This window comes from Odocoileus virginianus, chromosome 9 (genome assembly GCF_023699985.2).
Source record: "Odocoileus virginianus isolate 20LAN1187 ecotype Illinois chromosome 9, Ovbor_1.2, whole genome shotgun sequence".
Taxonomy (NCBI): domain Eukaryota; kingdom Metazoa; phylum Chordata; class Mammalia; order Artiodactyla; family Cervidae; genus Odocoileus; species Odocoileus virginianus.
In genome coordinates this window covers 52,566,813-52,588,952 of record NC_069682.1, presented here as the reverse complement: position 1 = coordinate 52,588,952, position 22,140 = coordinate 52,566,813, and the positions used below count along the sequence as shown (strand labels likewise).

At 35.4% G+C, this 22,140-nt stretch overlaps 1 protein-coding gene across 9 annotated transcripts in view; it reads right to left on the bottom strand.

Annotated features, from left to right (window-relative positions):
- SYCP2 (synaptonemal complex protein 2) overlaps positions 1 to 21,721 on the bottom strand; it is a 68,884-nt gene extending 47,163 nt beyond the window's left edge. For 4 of the 9 annotated variants that reach the window (XM_020905145.2, XM_070472448.1, XM_020905147.2 and 1 more), the window contains exons 1-13: positions 21,098 to 21,231; positions 11,930 to 11,985; positions 10,905 to 11,048; positions 9,955 to 10,083; positions 9,075 to 9,179; positions 8,805 to 8,829; positions 6,078 to 6,163; positions 5,235 to 5,320; positions 4,930 to 4,964; positions 3,961 to 4,103; positions 3,828 to 3,880; positions 2,600 to 2,645; positions 1,324 to 1,419 (exon numbers count right to left, since the gene is read on the bottom strand). In XM_020905145.2, the coding sequence (XP_020760804.2) occupies positions 1,324 to 1,419; positions 2,600 to 2,645; positions 3,828 to 3,880; positions 3,961 to 4,103; positions 4,930 to 4,964; positions 5,235 to 5,320; positions 6,078 to 6,163; positions 8,805 to 8,829; positions 9,075 to 9,179; positions 9,955 to 10,083; positions 10,905 to 11,048; positions 11,930 to 11,953 (972 nt within the window). In that variant the 5' untranslated portion in view covers positions 11,954 to 11,985; positions 21,098 to 21,231. Of the gene's footprint in view, positions 1 to 1,323; positions 1,420 to 2,599; positions 2,646 to 3,827; positions 3,881 to 3,960; positions 4,104 to 4,929; positions 4,965 to 5,152; positions 5,321 to 6,077; positions 6,164 to 8,804; positions 8,830 to 9,037; positions 9,180 to 9,954; positions 10,084 to 10,904; positions 11,049 to 11,929; positions 11,986 to 21,097; positions 21,234 to 21,632 lie in introns of those variants that run through there. The other 5 variants (XM_070472451.1, XM_070472449.1, XM_020905148.2 and 2 more) reach the window with 5 other exon arrangements.
- Between the last annotated feature and the right edge of the window lie 419 nt (positions 21,722 to 22,140).

The window sequence follows — 22,140 nt, the reverse complement described above, 5'->3', positions numbered from 1 at the left end:
TGGGGGTTGAACACGGTAAGCATGGAGAAGGGTCTGAGATTATCAGAGAAACAGTGAGGGCCCAGGTCATAAAGGCCCTCGAATACCATGTTAAATAGACACAGGGAGGGTTTCAAGCAGCCACAATAGGGGAGAGGCTTTGAGGACAGTGAGAGAGAACACAGGGAGAATGCACTACTGCCACAGAAATCCAGAGAGGAAAGGAGAGTCTAAATATATCTGTGGGAAGAACTTTCTCCCAGGCTCTCTAGATCAGTGTCTGGAACACATGAGGCATTTAGTACTTGTAAATGCATTTTATACTATCCCTATCATGTATAATACTAAAATTACTTATTTTCTTCCCTGAATCATCCATTAGACCAAGCAAGTGAAGTCAGGAACCACTCCAGTCCTATTCTATCCTCTTCTCCGAAAATGAAAGTCTACTTCCTAAAGAAAACCCAGTTAAAAATGCTCCTATAAAGCCTGCAAGAATAAATACACTAATGAAAACTGTCAGTACCTGTGAGAAGTAGTGCTAGGTTTTGGAACTCATTAGTAAGCATTCTAAGAAGGTACTCTAAAAAGAAATAAAGATATGTGAAATTCCTAAGAGGCATCTGGTTAATGTTTGTCTATAAAAAGTTTACCTGGACAAAAAGCATTATTATTATTATCAGCAATCACAATCAGATCAGTAAACTGCAGACAAACTCTTACTCAGATTTCTGCTCTACAGTTTGAGCTAGAAGTACACCATGTAGCAAATAGTTAAGTGGTGGCTATTTGGAAACAATGGCTCAAGAATTTCCCTCAGGTTCAAAACGGGTCAGTAGAAAACACACCACCTGGTTGGAAAGTTTAGGCATAGCTACAATTTAGCACAGAAAAGAACTAAAATTCACTTCTAAAGAAGACCATAAAAATCAATTCCTCAATATTTTCAAATAGAAGATGCTATGAAAGAATAAAATAAGACCATTTGTCATTGTTTGTTAATGCTATTTTTAACTGTTTCTGTACTTGAGTAACTGTTGTCTTTTCTAGATTCAACTCACTTTATGTTAAATTTTATCATTAACGTGTAATTTCTGAAAAGCTTGTATTTAAAAACTAGTATTAAATTTTAGCTTTGTTCTATTGCTATAAAACATCAGAAATAATTTTCATTTCTAATTAGCTTGATAGGTTACCATGCTTATCAAAATTATTAGAGCTAACACTGAAATCTATTCAGAGAGAAAATAAATATACAAAGAAATCCATATTCTTAAAGTGAATTATGATATTATATACATATCTACACACACAACTCAAAATGATAGAGGGAATAACACTTACATCATTGTCTCCAGCAACGTAGAATGAGAGAGTCTGGCTCCCAAGATTAAAATCTATCCAAAACTCCTCAAGTTTTTCATCTGATGGTATTTGCAGCTAATAAAATAAACATATAAAACTAGAACATACTATGGTTTTAAAAGTGACAACAGAAAATTATGACATATTATAATTATGCTATATATAAATGTAAAATTATGATATATTCATGGTTGAGTTTTTTGAAAAAAAGAAAAAAGTACAGCTGGAAGGTGTAAGAAGATAAAGAGAAGGCAAGTATAGCATTTATATCAATTTAGAAACAATAAAAAAAAAGCTGCTTACTATTTTACACATAAATTAGCCAGCTCCAAAAAATCACAAATAGTTAAGTACAAATAAAGGTTGAAGATAATTTCACATTTGAATATATTCACGAATAATAAACAATAATGGGCTTGATTAAGGAAACAAGATAATTTGAAGTACAGCTTTATATTTTACTTATCCTTGGCAACAAATATGTCATTTCATAAAATGTCACTTAGATCTAGAATATCAGACCAGCTGTTATTTGTGATCTAATTATGACCAATATTAATGTTCCTGTCAATTTGCAGCCTATAATTCAGTTGACCTCTACATCAAAAATGTATAACAAAAACTACTGTAATGATGTAAAGTAATTAGCCTCCAACTAATAAAAATTAAAAAAAAAAAAAAAAAAAGTAGACACTAGTATGATAGGCATAACACCCCATCTCATTATTGTTTTAACTGGCATTTCATTACTTGTTAATGTGAACATTTTCCCATGTTTGTTGGATATTTATGTATATATATCTACGCATGTAGCTTAATATATATCTCAATATAAATATATACTATTTTGAATATTTTTTATTTGTGCCCTTTGCTTTCTTTTCTATTGCAATGATTATCTCCATATTGGTTTATATGAACTCTTTATATATTAAGACACCATCCTTTTGTCCCATGTGTTTCCAACTTTATCATTTTCCAGTGTATGTGCCTTTTAGATTTGTTTCTTATATGGAAAATTGAAAAAATATATTTAAAAATGTATTAAAAATAAAAAAATATAGTTGAATCTTCATCTTTAAAAAAAAAAAAAAAAAAACTCCTCCAATTTTGTAGTTCGGGGAGACCCTGCTTTGGGAAAGATCCTTGGTGTTCTCCTTACTTGGTGCAAGTAATAATAAATCCTTAATTCTCAAAAAAAAAAAAAAAAAAAATCACCTAATAACTAAAATATGTATTAAAATTTAAAATTTACCTCATATTTATCAAGAAATGCTGACAAACAAGGAAATGTAAAGACCCTGAAAGAAAAAGTAGTTTGAGTTAAAAAAAATTAATAAGCCTCCACAGCATAATTTTGACTTGCCATACAAATCACACCTAGGATCAAAAGGAAATCAGGCGGTAGTGACGATTTAAATAAAATTGTTGTTTCCTTCTTTATTACTCTTTAAAGTGAGAATTTAGTGGAAATCTGTTTCTGAAAGAAAGCTTATTATTTTGAGGCTATTCAACCTACCATTTTGACTAAAGTTAACTGTATCAAACTACTCTTCATGTTATTGACTATGAGCAGAGATTCCCAATATAGCTTATAGTAATATAATGGAAGTTTTCCTACAGAATTAGATAGGAAGAGTAGAAGTGAATAATACTGCTAATAAAAATGGCAGAATTCACTGAATACTTTCTTGGTCAATTACTATTGTAAGGACTTACACAGCTATCTCATTTAATCTTCGCAACAAACATGGGGTAGATATTATTGTGGGCTTCCCTGATGGTTCAGATGGTAAAGAATCTGCCTGCAATGCAGGAGATGTGGGTTTTATCCCTGGGTTGGGAATATATTATTAGTATTCTTATCTTATAGCTATGGAAACTGAGGCAAGTGAGGTTAAACAACTTTTCCAACATTACAACAGAAAGAGGGGAACCTACTATTCAAATGCAAATAGTATGACTCCTTGCACTTAACCTTCACCCTATCTTTTCTCCGTATTTGGTAAACTCAATGAGAATTGATTCATCCAATGTGTGCTGAGCATTTATAAGGTGCCAGGCACTGCACAGCAAAAATACTTCCTAAGTCATTGTCAAAAGTGATAAAAATTTGTATTACCTAGACCATTCTTGAGATTTAATAACCTAAGAACATCCTTACAATGTTAATTACAAAAGAAAATGATTTATATTTGCTATACATTTTTATTCCAGTATATGGATAGAGGTAGCTCAAGTAATATTTATATTTAGACTATTATTATTCCTTAAACGCCAAATTTAAAATGCATATGCAATTCTGAAATACTGTAAACAAATCTTAGAAAAAATTAATTCATGTTAATTAAAAATATATTTTTCCTCCAAAAAGTACAAAGTAAAATAAGACCAGTGGAGGATTATTTCAGACTAACGCTGTGTGCTCCCCTCTTGAGCTCTATTTTTTACAATTAAATGGTTGTATTTTGCATTAAATTTACCTTCTCTTGTCTCCAAGCATGCCATTTACAAGGTTGAGAAATATCCTGCAATCCTAATTTTTAAAAAAGAGAGAGTTTTTAAAAAACACAGTTATTAAAAAAACTTGTTAATTTGTTATTTTATACTACTCACCGTTTCAAATTCAGAGTCTTTAATTCCTTTAAATGCATTAGCAATAAAATCCATTGAGAACCACTGACAAGCCAGTTCTCGTCTTTGTTTTTCTGTGGTCATTCTACATAAAGCTTCGACGATACCCACTTGCAAATCATAATCTTAAAAAAAAAGTTAATTATTTGAAATTATGAAAATTAAAGTTTATGAAATTCTATATTTCATAAGGTGTTAGAACAAGCAAGAGAAATAAAGAATATAGTGCAATTTACTCATCTTTTGCCATTTTCTTCATATAGATTAGAAATATCCCACCATTACATGGCATGAACACAGTCCAAATAACAAGACAAGTTTGTTAACAGAAAAAAGGAATAAAACAAAAAATTTTACAGACATTTAAAAGAAACTCCTAAATATGCAAAGATACTATCATTCCATTATTATTAGAGCTGTGAATTGCAAAATAACTGACAAGTTTATAAATCATAGGTAATCTTTGTTTTCCTTTTGTATATCACAATGTTTACAGTTATGTTAAAGTACTTGAAGCCACTGGTTTGTTCTATATGTAAATCACTACATCAAAATTTTCTCATATAAACTTAGGAAACAAACTTTCAGTTCTTTTAATAAAGACATCATTTACAAACAAATCAATCCCAAGAATATTAAAACTCCTAATTTCATAAAATATATTTGAGAAATTTCTTAGCAAAAGGAATTAAAATCTACTGGAAAATTAAGTTATTGTTCATAAACCTACTATTAGGCACAAATTATATTTGATGACTCCTGTTATCATACTTCTTTTATTAGTTCCACAGATATTTATCCTTTATTTATTAAGGTAACTAAAAATTGCTTGATTATGAAGTTAATAATTTTTTTCATATAATTTCACATATTATTTTGATTGAAATATTATATTCTATTAATAAATTTGGAATAACTCCAAATATGAACATTTTGAAAAAATATACTTACCTCCAGCATCTAAAATCCTTTCTCCCATGCTACTCCTGTGAATCAAAACAGCAGGTTATATACTGGACAAGTATCAATTAAATAGAAAGTTCATATGTTTAGGGTAAAAATACTTCACTAAAACTTACAATTGGTTAGTATTAGACTGTAGCAGAAAACATACCCATAAACTATACTAGAAACCTATAACAGCTGACCAATTTTAATTACTAATGCAACTTACGGTTGCCTTATTTGCCTTATAAAACATCCTTTAAATTCTTGACTTGAACCACTAATTAAAGCAATATAGTACAGATTATTACATGAGAATTAACATTTGTTGGTTACAGAGTATCTTCCTGGCATCTTGAGGCATTCTGTCAAGCATCACATTCATTTTTTTTAGAGTCTAGAAAAGAAAAAAAGATAATTCATTAACTTTATATATTCAGTGAAACATTAATATGTTTTCAGAGATAGGTACATAAACTTAGAAATCTATTTTTCTTAATCACAGCATTTTATGCAAGGAATGAAGGGTGGAGGAAAGAATATAAAGCATAAAATAGTGAATACAAGAAAACATAAAACAAAGGATATAAAAAATAGACTATACCACGATTCCTATGCTTAAAGCACTCATACTCTGCAGCATGACATGCTCATTATTACTCTATCATAAGAACTAAGAAAGTAAAAAACACCTTATTAATATTTATTCTTATGACTATACACATGAACACATGCATTATCAGTATATACTAATATAAATTATTTTTAGCATGTAAATACTGAGGAATTAATATCTAAATGGTACAGTTTATTTTCATATGAGCTATATTCATACACATAAATTCACATGGCTATAAATGTTCAATATATATTTACATAATATATTCATCATGTCAGGCAATGAATTTCTCCTCCTGAAACCATAAGTTGCATCCAATTCTTGTGCCCCATGGACTACAGCCTGTTAAGAATTCTCTGTCTATGGGATTTTACAGAGCGGTTGCCATTTCCTTCTCCAAGGCAATGAATTAAGACCACAAAAATACACTACATGGTAATTCAGTGCCAAGATAAAATAGTTATTCAATTTGATAAATTGCTACCAAATTGTCTCTACTTTAATTTTTAAAAGAAAAACTAAATAATTGGCTTACCTCCTGCTGAATACAAATATCCACTCTTGAGTCAATAACCAGGGCACAAATTCGAGGCACGAAACTTTCCACTATTTGTCTTTTACCTGAATAAAAGTCAATTATTGATAAATGTGTATTTTAAAGGAGAACCTATTCTTATATGAGTGAATGGAAAGGACTATATTAGAAATGACTAGTTTTACTAGTAATTATGCTAGTAAATATATACTAGTAAATAAATATACTAGTATATATATATATACTAGTAGTATATATATACTAGTAAATATACTAGAAAATACTAGTTCAGTTCAGAAGGCGGCCCGCAGCCTCCCTGGCCACCAGGAAGCATGCCACTAATCAGTTGTGTAACTTTGAAAAAACACACATGTACACCCATGGCTGATTCATGTAAATGTATGGCAAAAACCACTACAATACTGTAATTAGCCTCCAATTAAAATGAATTAAAAAAAAAAAAGAAAAAACATCATTCAACAGATGTGACTGATCTGAAATAACCCCAGATCCAGTTTCTCCTTTTTAGGCATTTAAAGCAGTATAGTGTTTTGGATAAATATAGTTCAAAACTGGAAACTTCTATTTTGAGGTTTTTATAAAAATTGGCCTCAATAATTTATAGTCATGCCTCCAAAATTTCATAATGGTCATTAATACCTCCTCATGAAGATCTATATAACATTACCTATTTCTAAATTTGACCCAAGTCTCTCAAAAGACAAGGCTTTATTAGCACCAATTAAGAGGAATTTGCCCCATGCTAATTCACGACATAATTTTTAAGAAATAATTTTAAATAATGGCAACATAGGAACAGAAAATGCACAATTTCACAGTGACTACATTAAAAGAAGAAAAATTAATCACTGAATTATCTGAAAAGATAAAATGATTTCCTTAAAAAAACTAGTTAGATCACTTCATAATCACTGGTGCTTTAGGACTGTTTTCTCCCCTAAAAAATGAAGAATTTAGACTAGATTGTTATGTTAACTGCAAAAAACAAATGAAAAGGTAGCATTAACTACTACTGAAATAAAGAGCAATCAATATTTTAAAACATTCTGGCTTTGAAGCAGCAAACAGCTGCCCCTTCATTTATTAATATAAAGGATTCACCAGCCTCAATTACCAATCCTAGGTAATTTTTCCCCAACCGACACAGAGATAAAATAACTTGAGTTTATTGTTAGGTACAAGGCACTACCAAACACAAGCTGAGATGATGAATTGTAACATGTTCTATATTCTCCCTGTACTACTAAAAATTTCACTAGATCAAGGACAAACTATGTCCCACAAACCAAATCCAACTCACTGTCCCTTTTTGTATGGCTGTATTCATCAGCAGGTACTCTGTGGAAATATGTGAATCTATGATGTTTTACTGAAATAGTAGTCTCAGGTGAATTTCATTCATTCTTAGGAATTCAGCAATCATTAGACACCTGTGAATGAATGGCTTTGGTAATTAGCTTGGGCTGCAGAGTTGATAAGATTTCTTAATGAATTCAGCCCCCAAATCCAAGGAAAAATAGTGCTTATATGAGATACTTATATTTCAGTAAAGTCATTTCAATGAAACAAAGGTCATCTGAATCACAACAGGCTTTCAAAAACTAAGACAAGAAATGACATCTCTTATTTCCAATAGAAACATAGATGATACACTTTTTACAAGCTCCAACTACAGACCCAGCAGCGTTTTGGGATGCTGACATAAGTGCAAAGGAAACTTTCATATTTCAAAACTGATTTTAACTGTGCAACTGAGGAGTTTCCACCTAACCTTCAACTAAAAGTGATTAATCTGCAATGCAATGTCATTCCAAAAAGTAAACATTAAGAAAAAAGTCTTAGGTGCTCAGTTGTGTCTGACTCTTTGTGACCCCATGAACTGTAGCCCACCAGATTCCTCTGTCCATGGAATTCTCTAGGCAAGAAACTGGAATGGGTTGCCATTTCCTTCTCCAGGGGAGATCTTCCCGACCTAGGGCTTGAACCCGAGTCTCTCATATTGCGGGCAGATTCTTTATCAGATATCTGAACCACCTTGAGCATGACTTTTAATTAAGCATAGTCATCCCTTGGAAAGTATTTATAGAATATTAGACTTTTTCCATATATATATTTATGTATATATATATATATATATGGCAAATATTAAGAAAAAAACCTAATTCTATAAATGTTGCCAAATGATGACTATGCTCAATTAAAATACATATTCATGAACTGATATCAGTATTTGGAATTATCTGCATGAGTCTGAATAGACATGTTCTAATGTAATATATACAAAATCTCATTATAGATGAGCATGAACAAATAAGACTTGCAATCAGTTTTTGCAACAGCAAACACTAACTCTGAACCTTAATTAAGAGACACTGTTATCTTCTCAAAAAAGAATGCTATTCTCCTTATTAGTATTATAAAAACATTGTACTCAATTATCATTATACTTTGAGTTGCATCAATAAAACATTTGTGGAAATGTGTTTTCTTTCTTGTTAAATAAGTACCTGTGTAACAGTCTCAATTTCTTTCTTGGCCCACAAGGCCTAAAATATTTTCTCTCTAATCCTTTACAGAAAATATTTGTAGATCCCTGAATTAGGTAATGAATTACTAATGTTAGGATAACACAAAAAGAGTTGGAAAATTATACCAGAACTTTAATAGCAAATTATTGTTCCAATAGAAATAAAATGTTTATTATACCTTCATCATTGATGTCATGTATGACCTGAGAAGAAAATGAATAATATTTAAAACTTACTTATAATAAAAACCATTAAAAATAGTACTAAAATAGGTTACTTCTGAATTCACCATAAAATTATTTAACTTTTATGTATTAACCAATTAATTAATCAGATAAATGCACTAACCAATCTGTTAATGACTTGATTTCAGGCCTTATAGAACACAAATGTTTTTAAATGAACACATACATGCTTTATAACATCAGTGAATCAATATGGTTGTTACCATCAAAAGATCAAATAAGTCTTCTATCATATTTATAACAGCTTCATCTTTTGAATTTCCCCAACTAAGAATAATCTCCTTGGATTTTTCAAACCAGGCAACCATGTAAAAAAAGGAAATGTATACATTAGTCACTTTGAATTCACTTAATAATTTTAAGAATGTATTTATAGAAACAGTAAACCTAAAAATAAACATTACAAATAAAAATTCCAGTACTGTATCAAAATAAGTTTATGCTCTTAAACATCTTCACTGTTTTTGCTTTTTGGTAACTCACTATATGTTCCCCATTTTTTAGATGGGAATGAAGTTCCAATTCCAAGTAGAAAATCTTTATTACTCTCTTCAAACTCTTAGTTCATGGACATTCATACAATAGATAAAAAGTAAACTATCATTATACATTAGATCATTTTGTCATTGCTACTATTTGAAAAGTTTTGGTATTACTTTATTTTTTATTATTGAACTCAGATTTTGAGTACATGCTATGCCTTAGGGACTGTTCTTGTTGCTGGGAATATAACAAAGAATGAAAAAGACAAAAGTCAATACATGTTAAAATGGGAAACATAATAAACAATATAAAAAGAAAAGTAAAAGTTAGACTATGAGTAAGATGAGCTAGAGAAAATAAAGCAAGTTAAGGCTTTTTGGAGTGTTGGGCCTTACATTCACATGATCATCAAGGACCCTGTATACAGTTTCCTTGTGATCTTTAATTTTCTAACATATACCACAGGTTATAAAAATATTTTATCTCAAAGTTTTATATACATTTCCCAAATTTATTTTTCAAGACTATGAACCACTTAATTAGAAAACACAACTTTAAACATATTTCCCTCACATGAAAAGTTACATATTCTATACTTATCTTTTGGACTAGTCCTTGTTTTATCATAGTTAGAAGTCCAGCTTGCCCCAATATACTGATATTTTTGCCACATCGTCCAAAAGAAACCAAAATGGTTGAAACAGTTTGGATATCTTTGTTATTAAGCTCCTAAAATGCAAATCATAGATTTAAACGTCTGCAAATACAAAATAAAATGGAACTGGCATTATGCTAGCAATGTTATTAATATAATCCTAACAAATCCTGAGTGTTAGTCATTATCATAACCTCCATATTGCAAAGGGCAGAAGTGTGGCTTTAAAAGGCGACTTCCTTACAGCCCCTCAGCCAGTGAACAACAAACTCAGCACAAAAATGCAGAATTATATAATTCAAGAAACTTTATACTTATGAGATAATGAATCAGTTACCATCCATTCTAAAAAGCTCTATGTATTTAACTAAGGGATACAAGAAACTTTAATCTTAGATTTGTAACAATTATCAAATTCTGGTGGAGACTGTCAATAATCACTTGCATAAAAGTATAAAAATACTTTATATATGACAAATCAAGTCCAAGATTTTAGATGATTTTTGTTTTTACTTGTTTTATTTTTGCAAGCAACAAGCACTGTCCACACAACATGAATAATATGCTAATAGGTATTCAAAAAGTAGATCACATTGTTTAAACCTCAAGTAAGTACCCTATTCTCCTCTGGTTTAAATAAGGTTAATCACAGTAACACTACGTAAACATGATTTTTGTATATACTGCTTACAAAACAACAGTCCAACATGTTATTTGGGACTCATCAAACACACACACACACACACAAAAAGCAGGTGGTGAAACAAGCATTTATTTATACAAGTGAGCCTGCCGAAGTCTTTTTATTCATTTCTTCCAATGGAGAATTTCCTCCCTAAAAAGCAGAGTGCTATCTAACAACTGTAACAATCATTCAATGAAAATGAGTATTTACCCTGCACATAAGGTCATCTAACTTGTGGAAAAACTGTTTGCTGCATTTAATCTTCACATCTTCACAAATATCAATTTGTAGAAGTGTTTTCAAAGGTTTAAAATCATTTTTCCTTAAAGCATCATCAATGCATTTTTCCAACTGCTAAAAAAATATAGAAAATAGCATATATACTGAATCAAAACGAACACTGGTCACCTTATGGAATCAAGTAATTTAAGAATTGCTTTCACATTTGAAAATTCTCAAGAGCTTATAAAACAACTTAACTGTCCACTATTAAATTTGGAGTAACAAAATTAGAGATTAAGTTTCTTTGATAACAATATCTATATAGGAAAAATGTATTTTAATAATTTCCACTTCATATCTCTCATTGGAAAGTCATCATTAAGTTAAAAACAAAAACCTGTTATTGAAAGAAATATAAATCAGCTTTATAGTAACTAATACTTAATACCATGGATAAAACCCTAAAATATCTATCTATTTCTTCATGAGGTTTAAATAGTAAAAAAAAGAAAAATGCAAAAAGAAGGTAAAAGCACTTTTTTAGGAGCTATACCAACCAAAATAACTTAAGCATTACATGCACACATAATTTATTATTATATTCTATATTTATAAGCTTTACAAAGTCTGCCTTTCCTGCTATTAAAGGACACCCCCATTAACAAGGAATTTTCATACAATAATATGATTGACCTAAATGTAAGTATCTTACAATTTTAAACCTTGACATTAAAGTATCCAGGCATAAATTATATATAAATCAATGTATAATTCATTTCTATGTAAAAGGTATATCTAAATAATCTTTAATACTTTATATTCTTAAAGCTTTTGGAAACAAATCTACTGAAAAATAAAAGGATAACATTTTTATTTAAATTATTTAACTCTTGACCATTTCACAAAAACAAGTAAGTTTTGTCTTTCCTAAAACTATAGCACTTAATATCTATAAATAAACAAAAAGTGATTTTGGGGATTAAAATACTTCCTCTTGGCCTAGGACTACCTACCTGAAGCTCTGGTCTTATTGGCATTTTGACTTAACTTTAAAACTTGAACAAAACACCTATAAAAGAACACATATACTTTCTGTATCTTGCAATCTATATGTTTACAGTTTAAAAATCTTAAAACACATAAATAAGCACTGCTGCTTACACCAAAGGCAATAAATATTGTCTCTTTAAGTTCCTCACTGTTTATGAAATTACTCATTTGACTCTGTCAAAGAAGTATCTGGAAGAAGCCTCAAGACCATTTATTCCAAGCCTTCTCTTTTGATAGATAACTTAAACAAATGTCAAAGTCCTGCCAAAAGGTCACAAAACTAGTCAGTGAAAGCATATAAACGTGGACCTCCCTCAAAGATTCCAACTTCGGGAACAGGAAGAAAAATAATCTTGAATTAATGTCTAAATGAAATTTAAGCGAGTACTACAGTATTTAAGAAGGGAAATATATGCAAGTATATTGCCAAAGAACAGAATATACAAGAATATACAAAACTCCAATGAAAGAAGGAAAAGATAATCTAAACACATTTTCCCTTCTAAGGAAAATGCAAACAGTAAGCAACACACTTATAGGAAGCAACATGCTTATATTAAGCACCATCTTAACCAAAGCATCTGACATTTCCAAATGCAACTTGGAGGTCTGGAGGTTAGTCCTATAAAGGAAAAGAAATAAAAACAATCTTTTCTAGACATCATGAATAGAACAACTTTAAAATAATCAGTACCATGAAGAGGTTTTTAATAGAATCACAGGAAATCCAACGTAGAGGGCAGTTCATTAATTAAACCAAGAGGAATACAGGACTGTCTATCTTTAAACCACAAGACACTAGTCAGCCTACTTTCTAGCAGACATGCCAGGAAAGAAATTTAAGTGCCAATGAGAACATACATAATAGGCATACAAAAAGGGATGAGCAAAAAAGAAAGAAAAAAATCTCCTGCATTTCCAAAGATTAACTCTAGAGGGGAAAAAAAAAAGTCTGATCCCCAGAGAAACATTTATTCCACATGCATAAGGAGTCAAGTTTAAACACGTTTTTGCCGCATTGTTCTCAGTTCAGTTCAGTCGCTCAGTTGTGTCTGACACTTTGCGACTCCATGGACTGCAGCACGCCAGGCTTCCCTGTCCATCACCAACTCCCGGGGCTTACTCAAACTCATGTTCATTGAGTCGGTGATGACACCCAACCATCTCATCCTCTGTCATCTCCTTCTCCTCCTGCCTTCAATGTTTCCCAGCACCAGGGTCTTTTCCAATGAGTCTGTTCTTCAAATCAGGTGGCCAAAGTATTGGAGTTGAAGCTTCAGCATCAGTCCGTTCAAGGAATATTCAGGACTGATTTCCTAAAGGATTGACTGGTTTAATCTCCTTGCAGTCCAAGGGACTCTCAAGAGTCTTCTTTAACACCACAGTTCAAAAACATCAATTCTCTGGTGCTCAGCTTTCTTTATAGTCCAACTCTCACATCCATACATGACTACTGGAAAAACTATAGCTTTGACCAGACAGATCCTTGTTGGCAAAGTAATGTCTCTACGTTTTAATACGCTGTCCAGGTTTGTCATTGATTTTCTTCCAAGGCGCAAGCATCTTTTAATTTCATGGCTGCAGTGATTTTGGAGCCCCCCAAAAATAAAAGTCTCTCACTCTTTCCATTGTTTCCCCATATATTTGCCATGAAGTGATGGGACTGGATGCCATGATCTTAGTTCTCTGAATATTTAGTTTTAAGCCAACTTTTTCACTCTCCTCTTTCACTTTAATCAAAAGGCTCTTTAGTTCCTCTTCGCTTTCTGCATAAGGGTGGTATCATCTGCCTATCTGAGGTTATTGCTATTTCTCCCGGAAATCTTGATTCCAGCTTATGCTTCATCCATCCCGGCATTTTGCATGATGTACTTTGCATATAAGTTAAATAAGCAGGGTGACAATATACAGTCTTGATGTACTCCTTTCCTGATTTGGAACAAGTCTGTCGATCCAGGTTCTAACTGTTGCCTCTTGACCTGCATACAGACTTCTCAGGAGGCAGGTACAGGTGGCCTGGTATTCCCATCTCTTTAAGAATTTTCCACAGTTTGTTGTGATTCACACAGTCAAAGGCTTTGGCATAGTCGATAAAGCAGAAGTAGATGTTTTCTGGAACTCTCTTACTTTTTCGATGAGTTAGCGGATGTTGGCAATTTGATCTCTGGTTCCTCTGTCTTTTCTAAATCCAGCTTGAACATCTGGAAGTTCACGGTTCATGTACTGTTGAAGCCTGGTGTGGAGAATTTTGAGCATTACTTTCCTAGCATGTGAGATGAGTGCAATTGTGTGATAGTTTGAACATTCTTTGGCATTGTTCTGAGTGGGAAAACTCAAAAGCACCTAGATCGATGCTGGGAATGGGAGAGGGGGCAAGGAATGAATAAATATAATGTGGCATATGATAATCAATTTTGTGAACACAATAAACCTGAATTTTAGATATCTGCAGCCAAATAGTTTTAGTGATTAAAAAACATGCTGCCCAATGATAAATACAGCATAATTCCACTTACATAAAAAAAGAAACTCTATGTTATTTACAATTATCTCTAGGTACAATTTAAGTATACACACAATTGTGTGCATCCACCTGTGTGTATAGAGAGAGAGACATTCACTTATACCATTTGGATAGTTTGACTATTCCTCAGCTTATTGAGGAAAAAGAATAGAGAGTTGCACAAAACTGTGATCAGCTATTTGTCGAAGGGAAACTTCAGTTTTACTTGCAATTTATACTTATTTAACCTTTTAAAAGTAAATTCACACTAAAATGTAGGTAGGTAGGGTCCAAAGCTAGGGATCAGTGAAAGGTAGGTTTGGGTTATTGTGAGCAAAGTGAAAATACCAAGAAAATACCAGTCTTTGCAAATAAGTACCTAGTGTCCAGCTGCTCCAAACAAGTCTATCCAGGGCCTACTGTGGTCTTGCCCCATCTGGTTTTCTCTATTCTAGCTTAAATACTAAATGGGTGATTCTAGGTCTGTGGCTTTCTGGGAATTCCAGAATACCAGCAATGATTCCAAGATCTCTAAATAGTGGGCAGCTGTTTTACCATTTTGCCTGAAAAATACTGGAAATGCAGGGACCCATAGTCTGCTTTCCCACCTCCCAAGTAGGGGTGTCCCTATTTTCTACCTGGCTTCACTCTCTTTCTCATTCTCCCCAGGTCATCACAGAGGATGAAAATTTAGCCTGTAGTAATGCAATTACGGAGGTAATAAATAAGTATTGGAGGTCAGCAACCAACAAGGAGATTAATAAGGAACATAAGAGGAACAGCATAGGCTAGAGAACCCTGAGCATTCACCGCTGCCACTATCACCACAGGCCTGAAAGCGTCAGGAGGGAACATTCCTTGGAATAAAAAGACAAAGTCGAAGGTACCACAGAATATCACAAAGGAAGTATAGAATTAAAGTTGAGATAAGAAGAAGAAATGCATACATTCCAGTATCTATTCTTTAAGAAACTTAGAAAAATTTTAAAACAAAAAAGAACAGTAGGATGGCAACAGTTGAATAATAGCTAAGAACATTCCCAAAACAAACGCAAACATCCACAAATTGAAAAATTCCATGGAATTCAAGATAAATAAGAAAAATTACATCTAGACACATTGTAAGGACATTTCTGAATAAGAAAAAAAGAGAAAATATTAAGTCACCACAGCAAAAACAAAACACAATGCATGCAAAAGAATAAACATAACAGATTATCTGTTTTCACAATTCAATAAATTTAGAAATCAGCTGCAAAGGCAGCTTCAAACTTCCATCTATTCAGAAACTTAAATGCATATATTTGAATAGTCTGTGGGATATTAAAAGACAGAAGTGACAAAATGTTTAAGTGACTAAGAAAACATCAACATACAAAAACCTAAAGGATAAAAAGATTTATAGGATGTAACCAAATCAATACTTAAAGTGCAATTCATAGACTTGGATGAACTAATTAAAAGGTGAAAGAACTAGTCAAAAAGAGAGACCCACAGGACCTCCAGATGGTAGTTATCAGAAAAATACTTCAAAATAACTGAGTACTGTATAAATAATGATTGTAAGACTGAGAATGGTGGCAGAGAACTGGAAACTGGGGTGGGAGATAAGGAAGGTCAAGGAAATTTGAACAAAAGACCAAATAATTCTAGAAACAAAAATAATCAATAACAAGATTATTAAGAAATAAATGGATGGTTTTAATAGCAGATGAGACACAGATGAAGTAAAAATTTGAGAAATGAAGTGGTACCAGAAGAATATATCCAGAATGAAGCAGAGACAAAAATATGGCAGGGGTCGGGGGTAAGTATCAGAAGTCAGATCAAGAACACAGGATAAATTATTAAGCCCCATGTATGTATAACTATAAATCCAGGAAAGGAGATAGTGACTGTGACAGAACCAATACCTAAGATATGATGACTGACACATTCCCCAAACCAACAAAATGCATCGAACAATAGATTCAAAAAACCTTATGGATCCCAGCAAAGGAAAAGTAAAACCAAACCTGGGGTAACACAGAAAACTGCTGAAAATCAAAGTTCAAAATAAAAAAACAAACTGCTTTTAAGCAGCATCAATAAGACCAATAGAAACTATGAAAGCCAAAAGAATTAGAATAATAACTTCTTTAAAGTGCTCTAAGATTGGACTTTAACTACACATTAGATAGATGGATCTAACAGACCTATATGGAATTCCTATAGAACAGCAATAGGACACATATTCACCTCAAGCACACATAGAATACTCTCCAGGACAGATCATATATTAAGCCATAAAGCAAATCTTAATAAATTTAAGAAGACTGAAATCATATCAAGCATCTTTTTGGACCACAAACTGAACAACCTAGAAAAAAATGGAACCAATAAGAAATATATACAACCTGTCAAGGCTGAGTTATGAAAAAACAAAATCTGAACAGACCAATTATTAGTAAAGAAATTGAATTAGTAATTGAAAACCTCCCAATAAGAGAGGTCCAGGGGCTTCCCTGGTGACTCAGTGGTAAAGAATCCATTTGTCAAGGCAGGAGAGCAGGGCTCGATCCCTAGCCTGGGAAGATCCCACATGCCACAGAGCAACAAAGCCCATGTGTCACAACCATCAAGTCTGAACTCTAGAGCCTAGGAACCACAATTATTGAGTCCTCACACTGCAACTACTGAACCTGTGTGCCCTAGAGCCCATGCTCAGCAATACGAGACGTCACGACAATGAGAAGCCTGTGCACCGCAACTAGAGAGTAGCCCCCACTCACTGCAACTAGAGAAAAGCCCTCATAGTAATGAAGACCCGGCACAGCCAAAAAAAAAAAGAAAAAGAAAAGAAAGGTCCAGGACAAGACGGCTTCACTGGTGAATTCTACCATCAAACTCATCAAACTCTTACAAAAAAACAGAAGAGAAAGGAACACTTCTAAACTTATTTCATTAGCCAGGCTTATTCTGATACCAAAGCCAGACAAGAACACTAAAAGGAAAGAAACTAAAAAGTTCTGAAAGAAAAACAGCAAGCTAGAATTCTATTAACAAAAGTACTATTTAAAAATAAATGGAAGAATCATCCTCTTTGCTATCAAAATAGATTACAAAGTCACAATTACAAAAAAAATACTAAAAATAGGAAATAAACAAATGGATCAATAACCAAGAGAATCCAAATGTATATCCAAGCATATATTTGAACTTCATATATGAGTAAGAAGGTTTTGCTAATAATAAATGTAAATTAGTCAATAAACACCCCCAAATGCCCAAAATGACACTGGGAACTAACTCAAAATATAAAAAATAACATTAGGCCCCTGCTTCCCCCATTCACCATTCACAAAATAAACGATGAATTTACTAAAATGAAAATGTTTTAAAACCATTAGAAGGAAACTCAGGAGGATGTCTGTGACTTTGAATGGTGAAAAAATTTGAAACAAAAAGCACAAAGCATAAAAAGTAATAGATATAAACTTTTTGTATATCACTGTCTCTTTCTCACACCCACAGACATAATTTCATTAAGGACTCTATTTAAGAGAGGATTAAGGATTCTTATTTACTCAGAATCCAGTACTCAGTACTGACCCAGCAAGTCCTATAACCATGAACACATTCACTCTCACAACTCATGGCCTTTAAGCCCCCAAGAAACACTCTCCCTGCCTATATCTTTAAAAGAAGGGGATAGGACTTCCCTGGTGGTTCAGGGCTTATGAATCTGCCTGCCAGTGCAGGGGATATGGGTTCGACCCCTGGTCTGGGTAGAGTCCACATGCTGCAGGACAACTAAGCTTGTGAGCCACAACCACTGAGTCCTCGTGCACCCTCGAGCCAGTGCTCTGCAACAAGAGAAGCCACTGCAGCGAGAAGCCTGAGCACGGCAACTGCAGAAAGTCCACACAAAAAGAGGACCCAGCGCAGACAAAAATAAATAAGCATCATAAAAATAAAAATTAAAGGAAGGGACTGCAGTTAATTACACTAGTCCGTTTATTCTGTATGTTAAAAATCTTACATAACAATAATAAGTTTAAGGGACTTGGGGTGGGGGTGAGGGAGAAGCTGAAACAATGCAGAGAAGATTGTAGGTTGTGCTGATACTGATATTTTAGTCCCTGCTTCAGAAAGGAGATAAAACTTGAGCAGCCTAAGTGCTCAGGTAAGAGAAAAAGACATTAGTTAACTGTCAAATTCTTTCTCTGGTAGAACAAAACTAATTGATTCTTGCATAAGGAAAAGTTGCTTCCTTATAGCGCCAAATGTCCATTTTCTTGCTTCTCTTTGTAGTCTAACTTGTGGCTCTGGAAGTACTAGAAACTAAGTGCACAGTGTTCACAACAGTTGCACATGGTGCCAGAGAAACATTTTGTATTTCTAAGCAACCCATTATTGTTTGTTTCTACATAAACCTAGGAAACCACACGAACATGATATGGACTATGCACAGTTAGAGGGCAAACACAAGAATAGTGACTTCTTATAAAAATATTTAATAAGATTTATTAAAAATTTCAGTGTAATTAGAAGAAATTATTTTGATGAATGTTCACTAATAATTTGTATTTACCTTAGTTTTAAGAAAATTTTAATATTGTAGAAAATATTAAAGGAAAAGTACTATTTTTTACACTTACATCATGTTTTTGGTGAAAATATACTCAAATTAGTACATTTTGAACAAAATTACCTGTGTTTTAATCCTTCAATCATACTGTCAATACAACAGTAAAATTCTTGATTTACTGATTTTACTAAAATGAAAGTTTGTGAAATATATACTAATTCATGAATTATACAGGTCATTATACTTCTACAAAAATGCAGTCCATCAAACATCCATAATAAATGCATTCAAGTATCTTTGATATTTTTGCCAACATTCAAGAGCTTCATATACATTTTTCTGTTTTGTTGCAATGAAGGTATCTGTCTGAAACTAAAGGCTAGAACATTTTATTTCACAATTTGAAAATGTAATTAAAAAGTTTAAATACTTAAAATATTTTAGGGGCTCTATTTGTACTTTTCTCCTACTGTCAGCAGTTGTTGGGTCAGACCTGCCTATACTTTACACTTTCCAGCATCACAACCACAACAATGTGAATTCGAATTTACATGTAATTTACAAAGTACTCTAACACAGGAAATATAACACAAAAGACTTACTTATGGCCAAGAGGCATACAAAGCTTTAAAAAGATGGTTTAGTTCCTAGTCTACTTTTGTTCAAGAAACCACTCAAGGGGAAGGAAAATTAATTAGTATCTACACAGGAAGATTTTTCAAGTAAGAAACTGAACTCAACAATCCAGTTAACTACTCCCTCCCTTCCAAGGTTGAATGCAAACTGACTTTAACAGAGCCCCAAATTGAGTACTAGGCATTAAACAAGACAAACATTTGCAGCTGAGAGGAAAGGCTGAGTCTAGAGGGTAAAGCGATACACTTCTTTCTACCATAACGAGTAAACAATTTAAAATATCTTTAAACTGCTTTGAAGTTCTATTCACTAGAACAAGGAGCAATAGAATGGTCTAGGGAGACCTAGCACGGAATAATAATTTTTCGAGTCTGCGTGTGTGTATATATGGGGGCGGGGGAGCGGTCAACTAAGCAGGTTTGGCGTTACAGGCAAGCCTTACAGGATGAATGTGTATATGCAGGCCGATAAAAGGGTTAAGGTTTAAAAAAACACCCAATAACTTGTCAGAGGCACACATTTCCTCCCCAAAGCTGACTCAATGGAACAGTCCGCTCAGCCACCAGAGCAAACTACAACAGTTTCGAACGTGAATCCGGACTCTTCCCCAACACGACTCAAGTGTTAACACAAGTTATTTCACCAACAGCTGCAAAATGGCATCGCCCGTGACCCCCAGACTGTGACACAGGGACCCATCTCATCACCCTTCTGCTGGTAGCGTGGACATCACGACTCCACCCCGGAAAGGGGGGGCCACGGAGAACACACTCGCGAAGAATGGGTGCGGTGCGAGGGGAAGGGAAACAGTTGGCGTGCACTGCTGCCGCGAGGCCAGAGGCGAACCTCTACAAAAACACACACACACACACACACCTCCATCACACCCCCCCACCCCACCCTACCCTCACCCCACCCCCCGAGCGCAGTTACAAAGCAGTGGGGACGGAAGGACTGGAGGGGGCCAGAGTCTCGGCTTCCGCGCCCGTTCTGAAACTCCGACCCGCGTCTCCACTCTCGTCACCATCAATATTCTGATTCTGGCCAGTGCTCGCGTCCGCGGTCATCCCCGGACCCGCGGGCCCGCGCGGCACCCGGGCCCTGACCCCCATCCCCGTCCAGGACACCAGTGCCCAAGAAAGACCAGCGCGGTCCAGGCCGCCGCCGGCCCCTCACGACCACACGCCCCAAGACTCGTTGGTGCGAGGCCCGCACCGCCCACTCGACGCCCCGCGTAGGCCTCCCCCCCTCCCTCCACTCCCAACCCTGGCTGCGCCACCACGGCCATTTCCTCAACGGCTCCGCCTCAACAGTTAGGAGGCCGCTCGCTAGTTCCACTGCCCCCGGAGGCCCGGCGGACGCCGCAACTCTTCCCTAACGCGCCCCACCGTCAAGGAAGCCCTTCTGGGCACCCAGCTCAACCTGTCGGCTCAAAGAGGCCTCCTCATGGGTCTCCTAGATTCGCTGCAGCCTGGCGTCAAGTCTCCAAGCCTCGGTTATCACCTCTGCGCCTCAGGCGGCCAAGGGAGGGCGGGAAGCGCCTGTCCAATCGGCGTCGCGTGCGGTTCGGCATCACATCCAATCAGCGCCGCCGCCCGACAGGCCCCGCCCCTCGCACCAGCGCAGGCACCTCCCAAGGCCGGAAAGGGAGGGCCGAGGTGGGCGCGGCTCGGGGCTTCAGGTGAGTGGGCGGCCGCGCACAAGCCAGACCCCGACCCCGACCCCTGACCCCGCTCGCCCACGGCCGCGCCGCGAGAGGCGGCGCCAGCATCCTTCCTCTGCCCTCTCTTCCCTCCAGCGGTGTGGACGCGCTGGAGGGGTCGACCGGGCCTGCGCTGCCCGCAGGACGTGAACCTGAAGGGCCAGAAGCGCTGGCGGCCCAAGGAGACCCCGGGCTCCCCACAGCCACCCGAGTAGGCTGGACGGGACCGCAGAGACACGAGGACCCTAGACGAACCTGCCGGGACGCGTGGTCAGAGTTCCCTGAAAGAGGCCCACGTTGCGGGCCAACAGAGGGCAGCAGAACCACTCCTGATCAGCCTCCACTGACCGCCGCCGCGCTCCGCCCCGCCCTCCCGGCCACGCCCAGCGCGCCCCGGCCCCCGCCCTGGCCCTGCGCAGCAGGTGCTGTGAGTGCTGTCACTGGCTTGAATCCCAGACCCCCAGGGGACAGAGCACTGAGGCCGTCTAGGCTTGGCACTGAGCGAATCAAGCGTTTCCCCAGGAATTTTAGAATGTTTCAATTTAAAGTATCAGTTTAAATGATAAAAGCAATAGATGACTGTGTAAATTAGGCAGGGAATTCACAAATTACAGCAGACAGGTCAAAAATTAAAAATAGTGACTCCTCACCTTGCCACTTTTTAGTAGAGGAAAAACGTTTAGAACCCTTCTTATTGTTCAGAAAGTCCAAGGATTATGTCGTGGATTATGTCGTAAACGTCACCACATGGAAGAAAATATCA